This window comes from Cydia fagiglandana, chromosome 2 (genome assembly GCF_963556715.1).
Source record: "Cydia fagiglandana chromosome 2, ilCydFagi1.1, whole genome shotgun sequence".
In the NCBI taxonomy this organism is placed as follows: domain Eukaryota; kingdom Metazoa; phylum Arthropoda; class Insecta; order Lepidoptera; family Tortricidae; genus Cydia; species Cydia fagiglandana.
Window position 1 is genome coordinate 26,740,509 of NC_085933.1, and position 13,452 is coordinate 26,753,960.

The following is a 13,452-nucleotide window of genomic DNA, read 5'->3' on the forward strand; positions in this document are numbered from 1 at the left end:
GTCTACAGGGGCCCAGAGCGCCTACCGCGAAAGTCAAACTTTCGTTATCTGCCTCTATCGCGCGAATATGGATGAGCGATAGAGAGGCAGATAAAACGAAATTTCGCAAATGTCGTTCAGGATTGTCGGTTAAAATCGTACGTTCCGGTGTCTGTTGGTCTTCCTTCTTCCAGCCTCCTCCATCTTCTTGTTGACGTATCTCCAGTGGTCTTCATCGTCCTCCCCGAGGGTCTTCTCTATCCAGCCCATGAAAGCTTCCACCTGGATTGAAAATAAAATTACCAAAAAAATTGTGACGTTATCTATGAAAAGGGACCTTATTGTCGATGGCGTTTACACCATTATTAACGATGCTCCGATATAAATACAATGCCGCGCGACGTTGTGCGGCGTATGCGCCATCGACAATAAGGTCCCTTTTCATAGATAATGCCCCATTTATACACACTCGTATAAAAGAGAATAATAATAATGTTTGTTCTGCCATTGTCTACTACATCGGTCGTATCCCAATCTTCAACAAAAGATCACAACTAAGATTTTAAACGTTTACAAACGTCGGTTATGTAAACAGATTTCAACTTCGGCTAATGTTCTTAATAATGGTTTTTAAAACTAAACGTAGACCAATGGAAAATTAGAAGTACCGTAAAACGGGGTGAGTAGGTTTCGTGGGGAGAGTTGGGTTATGAATGGGGAGAGATGGTTTGAGGGGGGGGGGGTGAGAAGGGTTTTAAGGCTACTGCTACAAAAATAATGTATTCCAATTTAAAATGGGGCTATAGTAATACGTATAATAAAAAAAATGGATCCGACAATCTTCCAAAATCACCTTTGTATGAAAAACCCTCTCACCCCAAATACGAGGCACTACGGGGTGAGGTGGGTTTTCCTCTTTATCGTCAAAGTTATGAAATGGAACTACCCAAAATAAAATACAAACTAAAATACAAACGTCCGAACCACTTATTATATACACCATTCAGTTTTCACATGTAAAAATAAAATTTTATCGAGGTTTTAAAGTCAAATTTCACCCAACTCACCCCATTTTACGGTATTAAGTTTTTAAAATGAGCGGATGGATAGTACACTCACTTTAGTGTAGACATCCGGCTTGCCCCTGGCGCAGGGAATGCCCCACGACACGACGCCGATCTGGCGACCCTCGCGGACCAAGGGGCCTCCGGAGTCTCCCTGAAAACAATTCAAAAGTAATTCCTGCTCCTGGCCTCGTAGACAATATGCCAATCGCTAACGCTACGTAGCGAACGAAACGCAACTCACTGTCACACTAATTAATATGAAAGAGTGATAGAGAGACACAAATCTATTCGATGGCGAAGTGCAAGCGATCGTCACCTTGGCTAAGCCATCAGAATAGAAACAGCAACATTAACCCACAGACAAAACATCCTCCAGACTTAGCATAGTCGCGCTACCCCCTCTGCCACGCATACGGTAATTTTACTCCATGTTCGAATCGAAAGTGTCTTTGTGTGACGTCCGTGTCTTTGAACGGTCACCTCGTCCCGCGCACCCCCGCATTTTTGGCAGCATCGGTTGCATGAAATAATTGCTCTAAACTCGGTCTAGAGGATTCCTAGTCTATGCATTAACCCGTTCACGGACAGCCCGGCGAGAGACGTGATATGGCAAAATCTGTAGCCGATGATTTTACTTTGACAAAACTGCCAACCCGTCTACATATGCCGAATGTTTATAAGTTCATTATGAAATCAAGTGTATGTGCAGTTTTTGGTATACCACAAGGCTCTCTAGTGTCATTGAGTGTATTTATGTTGAGTAAAAGACTGTCAAAGAGGGACTCACATGACAAGCCCCTTCTCCCCTCTTAGTCAGCGCGCAGATCTGAGTTTCGTAGACCGCATTGATGTTTTCGTGGGCCTTCTTGCACTCTTCGTACGTGATGGCTTTCAGTTCCAACTGCATGAGATCGTTGGGGAGACGCCCGGGGTACTGGAAAATACTTTACATTGTACATTTCATTCTAGAAAATTAGGAAAAACTATCTTTACCCAAAAGTAACATCGTCTAAGTGAGATTCACCTCAAAATTTGTTTAAAAAAATTCTCCTGACTGCTGCGGCAACAGTGCTGCCTGCAATTTACATTTACATTCTACCTGATGGAAGTTTGTATAGGGGACGCAGGACCGAATGGCAAAGGTTTTAAAGTATCGACTGGAAAGCAAAAGGGCCCCTAACCAGTTGTACAGATGATGTTGCCAAGATAATTGACGATGTAAGGAGTAAGGACACCGTTGTATGCGGGCATCGTACGACCAGGATTGTGGATAATTTGAGATCTTTTTGATTGGTGTGTCATAGTTATCTCAAAGCCTTTCAGCTGATACGATTATAAGTCATGACGGACATTTAGATATAGATATAGCATAGGCAATGGACTTTAGAATAGAAAACACCTTCCTCAGGTAGTAGATTACTTACAGAAGTCGTCCCCCACCCCGTCAAGATCAGATCCTCTCCTTTCTCCACAGGCTCATCATTGAGTTCTATAGCGTCCACCGTGCTGCTAAACTCAATCTCCTCCTGCACATGAAAGGTAGGTATCGTCTTGGGTCATCCCATTCGTTTTTCGTCAAGTTCTTAAATTAGTCCTATTCTGCTTTCGTCACCCATTCTACATTCGTCACAATCGTCGGTGGCTTTCAATGTAGAATGTGTGACGAAAGCAGAATAGGACTAATTTAAGAACTTGACGAAAAACGAATGGGTCGACCCAAGACGATACCGAAAGGTAAATCAACTAATCAAGGAATATCGTACTAGGTATATCAGAAACTTGCACCAACGACAACGAGAATAGCCTCCCCAGATAAACTGGGATAAGGGCAGGAAGAAGAAGACATTAGATATATCAGCTTTAGGTGTTTTGTGCATCAGGTAAACCGTGCATTAAGTACTTATTTCGTGCATTAGGTTAATGGTATTTCGTCCTTCTTCCTCGCGTTATCCCGGCATTTCGCCACGGCTCATGAGAGCGTGGGGTCCGCTTGACAATTAATCCCATGATTTGACGTAGGCACTAGTTTTTACGACAGCGACTGCCATCTGACCTTTCAACCTAGAGGGTAAACTAGGCCTTACTGGGATTAGTCCGGTTTCCTCACGATGTTTTCCTTCACCGAAAAACGACTGGTAAAAATCAAATGATATTTCGTACATAAGTTCCGAAAAACTCATTGGTACGAGCCGGGGTTTAAACCCGCGACCTCCAGATTGCAAGTCGCACGCTCTCACCGCTAGGCCACCCAGCGCTTCTCCATGGTATTTCGTCCATTTGTTTATTTACACTTCTTAGTTCTTTCAATGTTAAGGTAATATGTTCGGTAGGTATTTAAAAATTTGGTGTTTTAGCAATAGGTACTTAAATCAATCGCTGGTAGGTATTCTGATATGTAACCTGCGTGAATACTATGGCGATGTCGTTGACGATCTCGTAGTTGTCGTAGTTCTCGTGGTAGACGATCTTGCGGACCCCGTACGGGGTCCCGCCGGCGAGGAGCTGGTTGGTGCCCACCACCACTTTGAGGTATTGAGGGCGCATGCTGAAAAGAATGGATCCATCAGAGAATAGTCATGACTATTCTCTGATCTAATAGTGATATGAGGGATTCATGAATGTCATGAATCCCTCATATCTTAAACTACAAGACAAAGTTTTCGGAATTTATGAACACCTTATTTATTTATAGGATTCGAAAGAAAAATCCTCAGAATTAAGTATGTAAGACCATACATGTAAAGCAAAGCAATGCAATGCATGTATTTAGTGGATGTTATACTCGTAATATACCTAAATTACGAAAGCATGTTACCAATTTATTTAGTTTTTACCATAAGAAGTACTAATTTAATTCTAAATAGTAAAACTCCAATTTTGTTAAAAAAATATATATAAAAATACGAACATTTATAAATATATTAATATAAAATAGATTACCTAAACTATTATAGTTCTGGCTAGCTTAGTCAGGACTTTTAAGGCCTAGTCTCCCGTCTAATTTAGAAGGATAGTAAAAGCAACGAAGGTACCGTTCCACGCAATGTGCTGCTGTGAGTATGACCCTAGGGGTCAAAATGGAGGCTCCACAGAAGTGCCACACGCCGTAGACCCGCAGCGAAGCCTGGTAGGGGTAGGAACCGTTGGCAGCCTTAGTGCCGCCTACGATTCTCTCCCAGTCAGCTTGCTTCTCTGATGAGTAGAACTCGGAGGACACTGGGTTAAAAATGTTTAGTTACTTTATAGTATTAGAAATTCAATAATAACTTGTAAGTTCTCTTCAAAATTTTTAAAATTCACGTTCTAGGTAATGTATGTATGTATGTTAAATAATGATATTTGGCGCAGTTGCGTAAAAGAAACAAAATATTTTTAAAAATAAATAAATTACTTAAATACTTAGGTAAATTGGTTGGGATCGGATATCACGAATTTACTCAAATAAAACTCTATTTTTCGACATACCTAAATTACTTTTTAATAGAAAGATTCCTATATCTGTGGTTCGCTGTATTTTGCTTCTTTTTAAAATAAAATCACAAATAGAAAATCTATGTAGAACACACATGACAAACGAACGTATCAAGTATCAATGTAGGTACCTAATAACAGGGTCAATGCTAAAGTAAAACAATGGTATAAAAAAAAGTATAAATAATGGTATAACAATGGTAATGTAGTAGTAAGTAAATGTAAGGGTAAAGTTAATGCCTGTGTACTTACACGGTGCGTGTATCAAAGTTCGCTAGCTTGTTTTTGTTTTCTTTACTTATTTGAAAGAAGTTTTGATTTTTCTACCGTTTCATTGATTCCATTGTGAAGGTAATACAAGTTTCCTATTATAATTATGACTAATTACCGTCAGGATTATGTTCAACATAAACGAATTATTTGAAAAAATAAAAACATAATAATTTACTAATATAAACAAAAAGTTTGTCAGAAGTGGGATTCGAACCCACGCCCACAGAAGTGGACTGCGACCTGAACGCAGCGCCTTAGACCGCTCGGCCATCCTGACTTGTTATGGGTGGGCGAAATTTGCTATCAGTTGCTTAAGCTATTTAATTGGCTGTTTGAATCACTGGAACGTGTGTTACGTCATGTTATCACGGTGCCTACTGCCTACTTAGAAGATGATAGTAGAACAAATATATATTATCTAATCTTAGTTTAGTAAGAGTTAACACTTACAATTAGTTCTTACCACGTTCTTACTAAGTTATTAAACCTAGAGTCAGGCTAAGCTAACTCTCTCTCTTCTCTTTTTCCTCTAGTACCTAAAGTTTAATATTTTGATTTAGTAGAATTTAGTAGAACGTACCTGACTTATAATGAGTATGATAATTTACAATGTCAATTTAGTTTAAATTATGTCTGTGTTCACTATGTAAAGGTACACCAATTGACTGTCTGAAATTTGTTAAATTAATTTTTATAAATTGTAAAAATGACCTTACCTAATAACGGGAATATCCCAAACACGACCAATAACAACGAAGCCATGATGACAGTTAAAGGTACCTACTTTAAACAAACCTCCCCACATACTTCCACTACTTATATACTTTCCTCTTCCATACCAAAATAGTTAATACCTTAATACCTATGTAAATGTATGTTTGCATGCAATATTGTATTGAGCTAAATAGTTATGCATATTTTTACCCCTATGTGACTGCTTGCCTAATAGTTACTATTGCATATATTTACTTATGTAATGACGATTTAGGTAGGTACACTATATGAAAAAACTAAATAGGTACAGCTTGGCAAAAGAGTAGAAATTAAAAAGTGGCAACACTGTATTGTCGTCCCTTTCAAACCAATTTATATAAGAAAACGGGACGACACTACAGTGTTGCCAATTTTTAATTTCTACTCTTTTTTGCCAAGCTGTATGTACTAAATAAAATTAAATTGCGTCTAAGAAATTTGGTCCCTAACAGCCCGATTCGAACTTTAAAATACGTCAATAAATAGGTCTAGACGATATGAATTAGATATGTCAGTGTCAAATGTGACGTTTCTTCAAACAAGAACGTCACTTTTGACACTGACTGATCCGATTCATATCTATAGTTCGTTTTTTTTAGCATTAGAAAGAACTCCGCAGAAGCAAGCGTGTAGTTTTTATCAGGCTCGTTAATTATTAATAATTATTGAATTATCTAATGTAGCATGGTCAATACATAAAAATTAATTCAAATTGTTACCGCTAAAAGTGCCAGATTTAGAACCACAAGCGAACTTCTGCGAAGCTCTTTCTAATGCTAAAAAATACGGACTATAATCCAGGTCGGATTCATATCCTATAATTAAAAATGAAATGCGCCTGACATACACGTTGAGTATTATGATATTACATTGCTATATTAGTTTTGACAGGCGTTTAGTTTGTCACAATTTTGTTGGTGGACATGGTTACAAATGAATTGATAGCGCTGCTGGAGTCATGTCGATACTAGTTAGCTACTGCTGTATTCGAACTTCAAGATATTCACAAGAGACGACACGTACTAGATACGTTATAGTTTAGATATCAACTAGTTCTCTTTTGCAGCGTAATTCGGGCAACCAATGTCACTTTTACGTTAGATAGAGTAAGATATCTATTAGAGGTGAATTGGATCTCTAAGTCATATCCTGTGGAAATCGTTCAAGAGTATCTCCAGAATCGCGCAAATGTCAAATTTGACAGGTTAGATCTTAAACATATTGTTATTGTATCTTGGTGATGTCTAAAAGATATCTAATAGATATCTATTTCAAAATCCGACTCGGGCCCCTAGTTTCCTGTTCACTCATTGTTGTTATTGTGATACAAGTAAGTAAGTAGTAAGTAGTAGTAAGTAAGTAAGTATTGTAAAGTTACCTTGCAGCAGGTAGCTTTATGTTATGAATGACTAGATCTTGTACTGAAGTAACTTCATACAAATAGCAACACTGTTAACTGTCCATCGGTGGACCTTATGCTGATTGTAATTTGGTTTACGAACTGTCAGTTAAGAGTGTGGGCGATGGTACTACCTACTCGTATTTATGAATGAAGCTATCAAAAGTATCAAATACAACTCAGTCGCATATCTTCACGCCTCTCTTACAATTCTATCGACACCGCACAGAGGAAACGGGCAATTTCGATCACTTACACACCAGACAACGTATCTGGTTCCGGTGGATAATAAAAAACCAACCTTATTGTGTAAACAATAAAGTACAAGTTAGAAGAACAAGCAATGTCAATAAAGTGTGTATCGATTTAAATGCAGCTCGATGGTAATTGTGCATGAAACGTTGCATTTGAAATGAAGGTTTATAGGTTAGCGTCTAAATTATGGTGGTGCTTGACAGCAATTGCTTTTGGATTTTAGATGGAGTAAACATATTTACACTAGAATTGATTGACCGACTTCAAAAAAATCTAGTCCATTCGTTGGAACAGATCACGGTCCACAGTTGGTCCTATTATTATCACGTCATTTGGTCACCTGGATTCAAAACCAACTTATTTTACATATAATACTCGTATAAGCAGATTCAATGTCCAATAGGAAGAGTCAAAGAGTAACGGATACCCGGCTATTTTCTATCGGGCCACACTATTCCTTCCTTTACCCAGTGACATTCATTGAGTAAGTCATAAAAAAGCCTATAATAGCTTTAAAAAAATACCATTTCCACTCTTCATCTAAATACCCCTTCTTTGACAATTAAACATATGTAAAAAAGACCTATAATACGTGGACAAGCGCTTAAATATGTATATATGTTGCAGTCAAAAGTGTAAACTGGTCAAAAGAACTTTTAACCGACAAAAACAGGCAAAACTGGTTTTGACTGAGCATGTTGGTCAAAAGTAGTTTTACCTGAAAATCATAAGTACCTATTTCTGGCAGCAGTTTCGTTTTTAGGGCGTAGCAAAAAAAAAAAATAACCCTACACTACCTATCTCAGGGAACAGTTTCGTTTTTTGGGCGTAGCAAAAAAAAAAAACCCTAACCTACCTATCTCTGCGAGTACTTTTGAGTGATAGTAACAGTCACAATTACTATTAACCAATGATTTTCAGGTAAAACTACTTTTGACCAACATGCTCAGTAAAAAGCAGTTTTGCCTGTTTTTGTCGGTTAAAAGTTCTTTTGACCAGTTCACACTTTTGACTGCGACATATACATATTAATGTAATAATAGCAGCTATTGAGAATTTCCTGTCTCTGAAGTCGGTTAAAATATTGTCATGCATCTCATATGGCTGGTGCACAATAAGCGACCTAACATTGCTCGTACCGTTATAATCACTCAATGCAACTTGCATAACGCGAGCACGTATGATGAAATTGCATAGCGCCATACAAACTATAAATGCAGGCTATAATGCTGCGTACACATTGGCGAGGAAAACGGCGTGTTTTGAAAAAAAAAGAACTCTACGCTTTATAAGCCGGGTAGATGTAAATTTTATAGCATTTTCGGTGTAGCGGAGTGGTGTTAACGGAACTGGTTTAAACAATATCAACCCTAATGATTAATTAGCGTTAATTACGTTAATATTGACCTTAATTTACCATTTCAGTTGGAATTATCTATACCAATTCCGTTAACATCACTCCGCTCAGTGGAAGAGGACACATTGCACCTGCCAGGTGTGTGGGCGTGTTTGCCGCTCCCGTATTTTATTGGCTTACCCAGCCATGAAAAACTATTTCGCCCTACCTGACACTGTTTCTATAATCTGCAATAGACTTTAAGATGATGATGATGATGGTGGAAGAGGAAGGGTATTTTTTATTGCATGATGCATAATAACTCTATCCTTTGGGAGACCCACACTAGCGTCTTCCGAGCGTCTGCGTCTAGTTAACTCTACGGCCGCTGCTCGACGCAACGTTCTTCAAACAAAAACGTCACTTTTCACACTTGTTTGACACTGACATATTCAATCCATATCGTTTCAATATCTAGTATCTGACGTATCTCATTGTTCGAATACGGCTGGTTGGCACAACTGCGCAGCGACGCCATTTTCCATAGCGCTGACTAGATGCCGACGCTCAAAAGACGCTATTAGTGTGGGGTGGCCTTTTAAGTCGGGTAGATGCCTTAGATGTAATGTAGGTACATACAGTGTCATCGAACAGGTATTGCCTGACTGGTGGAAGAGGGAGGATATGTTTTTCACAGACGTCAGATGACGATTGACGTCAGAGGGCCTACCGTGAACCACGTTCGACGAGCTGCCTCCCTGTCACACTTATTAACGAATTTACAAGTACGACAGAGAGGCAACACGTCAAACGTGGTTCGCGGTAGGCCCTCAGATACCTGGTATTAGTGTTTACCAATAGCTGCCCGAGGTTCCGAAAACAAGAAATGCCCAGTTTCTCGTGTTTTCACATTGTTTATTGAACAGTCGCGATCAGGGAGATGTGGCGGTTGGTAGCTGTAGCCGTTCTTTGGGGTAAGTAGGTACCGTAAAATAGGGTGAGTAGGGAGAAAACTGACATTCAAACCTCGATAGCATTTTGTTTTTACATTTGTAAACTGAATGGTACATATAATAAATGTCCCGGACGTTTGTATTTTTTTTTTTATGATTTTGGGTAGTTCCAGTTCATAACTTTACCGATAAACACAATATCCCTCCTCACCCCGTAGTACCGCGTAGTTGGGGTGAGATAGGATTTCATACAAAGGTGATTTTGGAACATTGTTGATTCGATTTTTTTCTTATGAATATCACTATGTAATAAGAAAACATTATTTAGGTAGCTTTTAAAAACCATGACACCCCCTGGCATCCCTTCTCTCCCCATTCATAACCCATCTCTCCATGCAATCCCTATACCTACTCACCCCATTTTACGGTACTAAATTACAAGTACATTGTATAATGGTTTATATGGTTTAACTTATCTGCTTTGCCTAAAGGTTGACTGGTAGAGAATGCCTTAAATGGCATTAAGTTCGCCTTTTGCACAATGAGTTTTATCATATATGCTTGACTACTTTATTGGCTCGGCTTGTCTAGGTGTCGCTGGAAGCTGGCTTAGCTTTCAAAGCTCTTTGATACCGGAATTGGGTTCTTACCCAACATGCGAATCTTTCATGCTCCGTAGCGTAGCGTAGTCATATCTCTGTCACTCTTCCATATTATTGCGACAGTGACAGTTGCGTTTCGTTCGCTAAGGAGCGTTAACGATTGGCACATTGGCTGCGCACCTTCTGATAAGTGAGAAATTTTGAATCGTGTAATTCGTGTAACTCATCTAGGTACTCATCGTTATAGTTCGATTTTTAGCATTAGAAAATTGACGTCTTTTAATGAAAAGCGTTTTTGAAGTGAAAACTTCTTTAGCGGCGCTGAGCACTTTTTGAGGGGGGGAAAAATTATAAACTCTATTCAGCGTAACGCGTAACGTAACGCTGACGTCATGTGTCACGGACAATGTTATTATTCACCAAAGAACTTTAGTCATAATCATAACGTATCATAATCAGGTCAATTAATTAAAACTGGACTTTTATATTAAGCAATAAAGCTCAATGTTCTAATCTTGTACGGGCTGAAATACGAGGATCTCACAGTTACATTCTAACTTTATATCACTCAAATATAATTCAATAAAGCTACATCTTGATGAAATCTTTAATAAAAGTGAACTCTAGTACTGGTGAATAAAACTCGAAATATCATGACCAAATATATTTAGATGCGAGGTATGCAAGGTAACTTTACAATTTCTATTAGTAACTAGTGTGTTTGTGCCGCTTTTCGGCCACAACTTTTTCGATAGAGGGCGCCAGTATGTATGCGTAAGGTAGTGACAATTTAGTTCACCCTACTCCCCGCTAGATGGCGCCACTGTCTATGCGCAACGTTAGTTCCAAAGGTCTCCGCTAGATGGCGCCACTGGTTAGTTCACCCTACTCCCCGCTAGATGGCGCCACTGTGTATGCGCAGCGTTAGTTCCAAAGGTCTCCGCTAGATGGCGCCACTGGTTAGTTCACCCTACTCCCCGCTAGAGGCGCCACTGTCTATGCGCAACGTTAGTTCCGAAAATATCCGCCAGCCCCGCCAGAGGGCGACAGTATGTATGCGCCGCTGGTTAGTTCACTCTACTCCCCGCTAGAGGCGCCACTGTGTATGCGTAACGTTAGTTCTAAAAATCCCCACCAGCCCTGCCTGGGGGCGACAGTATGTATGCGCAACGTTAGTTCCAAAAATCCCCGCCAGCCCTGCCTGGGGGCGACAGTATGTATGCGCAACGTTAGTTCTAAAAATCCCCACCAGCCCTGCCTGGGGGCGACAGTATGTATGCGCAACGTTAGTTCCAAAAATATCGGCCAGCCCCGCCGGAGGGCGACAGTATGTATGCGCCGCTGGTTAGTTCACTCTACTCCCCGCTAGAGGCGCCACTGTGTATGCGCAACGTTAGTTCCTAAAATTTCCGCCAGCCCCGCTGGAGGGCGACAGTATGTATGCGCAAGGTTAGTTCTAAAAATCCCCCGCCAGAGGGCGACAGTATGTATGCGCAACGTTAGTTCCAAAAATCCTCACCAGCCCTGCCTGGGGGCGACAGTATGTATGCGCAACGTTAGTTCCAAAAATCCCCACCAGCCCTGCCTGAGGGCGACAGTATGTATGCGCAACGTTAGTTCTAAAATTCTCCCGCCAGAGGGCGACAGTATGTATGCGCAACGTTAGTTCTAAAAATCTCCACCAGCCCTGCCTGGGGGCGACAGTATGTATGCACAACGTTAGTTCCAAAAATCCCTGCCAGCCCTGCCTGAGGGCGACAGTATGTATGCGTAACGTTAGTTCCAAAATTATCCGCCAGCCCTGCCTGGGGGCGACAGTATGTATGCGCAACGTTAGTTCTAAAAATCCCCACCAGCCCCGCCTGGGGGCGACAGTATGTATGCGCAACGTTAGTTCCTAAAATTTCCGCCAGCCCCGCTGGAGGGCGACAGTATGTATGCGCAAGGTTAGTTCTAAAAAGCCCCCGCCAGAGGGCGACAGTATGTATGCGCAACGTTAGTTCCAAAAATCCCCACCAGCCCTGCCTGAGGGCGACAGTATGTATGCGCAACGTTAGTTCTAAAATTCTCCTGCCAGAGGGCGACAGTATGTATGCGCAACGTTAGTTTCAAAACCATCCGCTATGAAATGAATAGATGTCTCCACTTTGTATGTGAGTTGTTGAATCGCTTAAATGAATAGATATCCCTAGTGGCGCCTTCGTCGGTGGACACCGCTAGTTAGTTCCAAAAATCCCCGCCAGGCCCGCCAGAGGGCGACAGTATGTATGCGCAACGTTAGTTCCAAAAATCCCCGCTAGCCCCGCCTGAGGGCGACAGTATGTATGCGCAACGTTAGTTCTAAACTTTCCCCGCCAGAGGGCGACTGTATGTATGCGCAACGTTAGTTCTAAAACCATCCGCTATGATATGTATAGATGAGCAGCCGTCTGAGTATTTCTAAAAAAGTCCGCAGAGTCAGAGGGGGTTCATGGTAAGTTAATTAATCTTGGTCAAGCAAATCTAGTCAGTAGAAAAAGGCGGCAAATTTGAAAAATCGTGGGCTACCAACACTACGTTTGAATAGTTCGAAAATCGTGTGTCATTTATATCTTATCTGTGGAACTGTTTTGTTTACATTTCATCGCTGTTCGATGTATATTCCTGCCTTTTGTTCGTTTCCTAGGGTTACCATACTTTAGTTTGCTTTACATTGCTTCTGACATATCCGGCTTGACAGACTATCGATTCGCTTAACAATATAGATGTCGCTAGTGGCGCCTCGTCAGTGGACACCGCTAGTTAGTTCCAAAAACATCCGCTATGAAATTGCAAAAAGGCCCATCATGTTTGTTTTAAAATATGAGACATATATCGGCGTTTTTTGTTAATACCACGTCAGTGGCAAACAAGCAGACGACCCCGCCTGGCAGTAAGCAGTCACCGTAGCCTATGAACGCCTGCGAATTCTATAGTTTACACGGATGCACTTTTATTTGCGGTTGGTTTTGTCGCTTGTGCTTATCAAATGTATGGAGTTTGTAGTTTACCAACCGTAAAGGGGTTTTTCTTTTATTATACCACATTGGTGGCAAATAAGCATACAGTCCGTCTGATGGTAAGTTGTTATCGTAGCCTTTGGACGCCTGCAACTCCAGGGTGGATACAAGCGCGCTGCCGACTGCCCAAAGATTCAATAACTTTGTTTTAAAATATGAGGCTTATATCGGCGTTTTTTTTAATACCACGTCAGTGGCAAACAAGCAGACGACCCCACCTGACAGTAAGCAGTCACCGTAGCCCATGGACGCCTGCGAATTCAATAGTTTACACGGATGCACTTTTATTTGCGGTTGGTTTTGTCGCTTGTGCTTATCAAATGTAT

General features: G+C 40.7%; 2 protein-coding genes and 1 non-coding gene across 3 annotated transcripts in view; 1 reads left to right on the plus strand and 2 right to left on the minus strand.

The window, feature by feature from the left end:
* The window catches only part of LOC134679533 (juvenile hormone epoxide hydrolase-like), a 331,027-nt gene that overhangs the window by 54,238 nt on the left and 263,337 nt on the right, over nucleotides 1-13,452 (plus strand). The window lies entirely within an intron of this gene.
* On the minus strand, nucleotides 121-5,559 carry LOC134679712 (chymotrypsin-1-like). The gene is made up of 7 exons (XM_063538654.1): nucleotides 5,507-5,559; nucleotides 4,079-4,262; nucleotides 3,447-3,591; nucleotides 2,471-2,572; nucleotides 1,834-1,980; nucleotides 1,099-1,197; nucleotides 121-261 (listed from the first exon to the last, which is right to left on the minus strand). The coding sequence occupies exons 1-7, from the start codon at nucleotides 5,550-5,552 to the stop codon at nucleotides 130-132; spliced, it is 855 nt and encodes a 284-aa protein (XP_063394724.1). The 5' UTR covers nucleotides 5,553-5,559; the 3' UTR covers nucleotides 121-129.
* On the minus strand, nucleotides 4,984-5,067 carry Trnal-cag (transfer RNA leucine (anticodon CAG)). Its single transcript has one exon. It is a non-coding gene; the product is annotated as a tRNA-Leu (tRNA).

Excerpts from the sequence above, each read along its gene's own strand:
- LOC134679712 (XM_063538654.1), bottom strand. The coding sequence starts at position 5,552 with ATGGCTTCGTTGTTATTGGTCGTGTTTGGGATATTCCCGTTATTAG. Across the intron at positions 4,263-5,506 it reads TGGGATATTCCCGTTATTAG|TGTCCTCCGAGTTCTACTCA; the intron begins GTAAGGTCATTT and ends TTTTTAACCCAG. Across the intron at positions 262-1,098 it reads AGCCGGATGTCTACACTAAA|GTGGAAGCTTTCATGGGCTG; the intron begins GTGAGTGTACTA and ends TTTTCAATCCAG.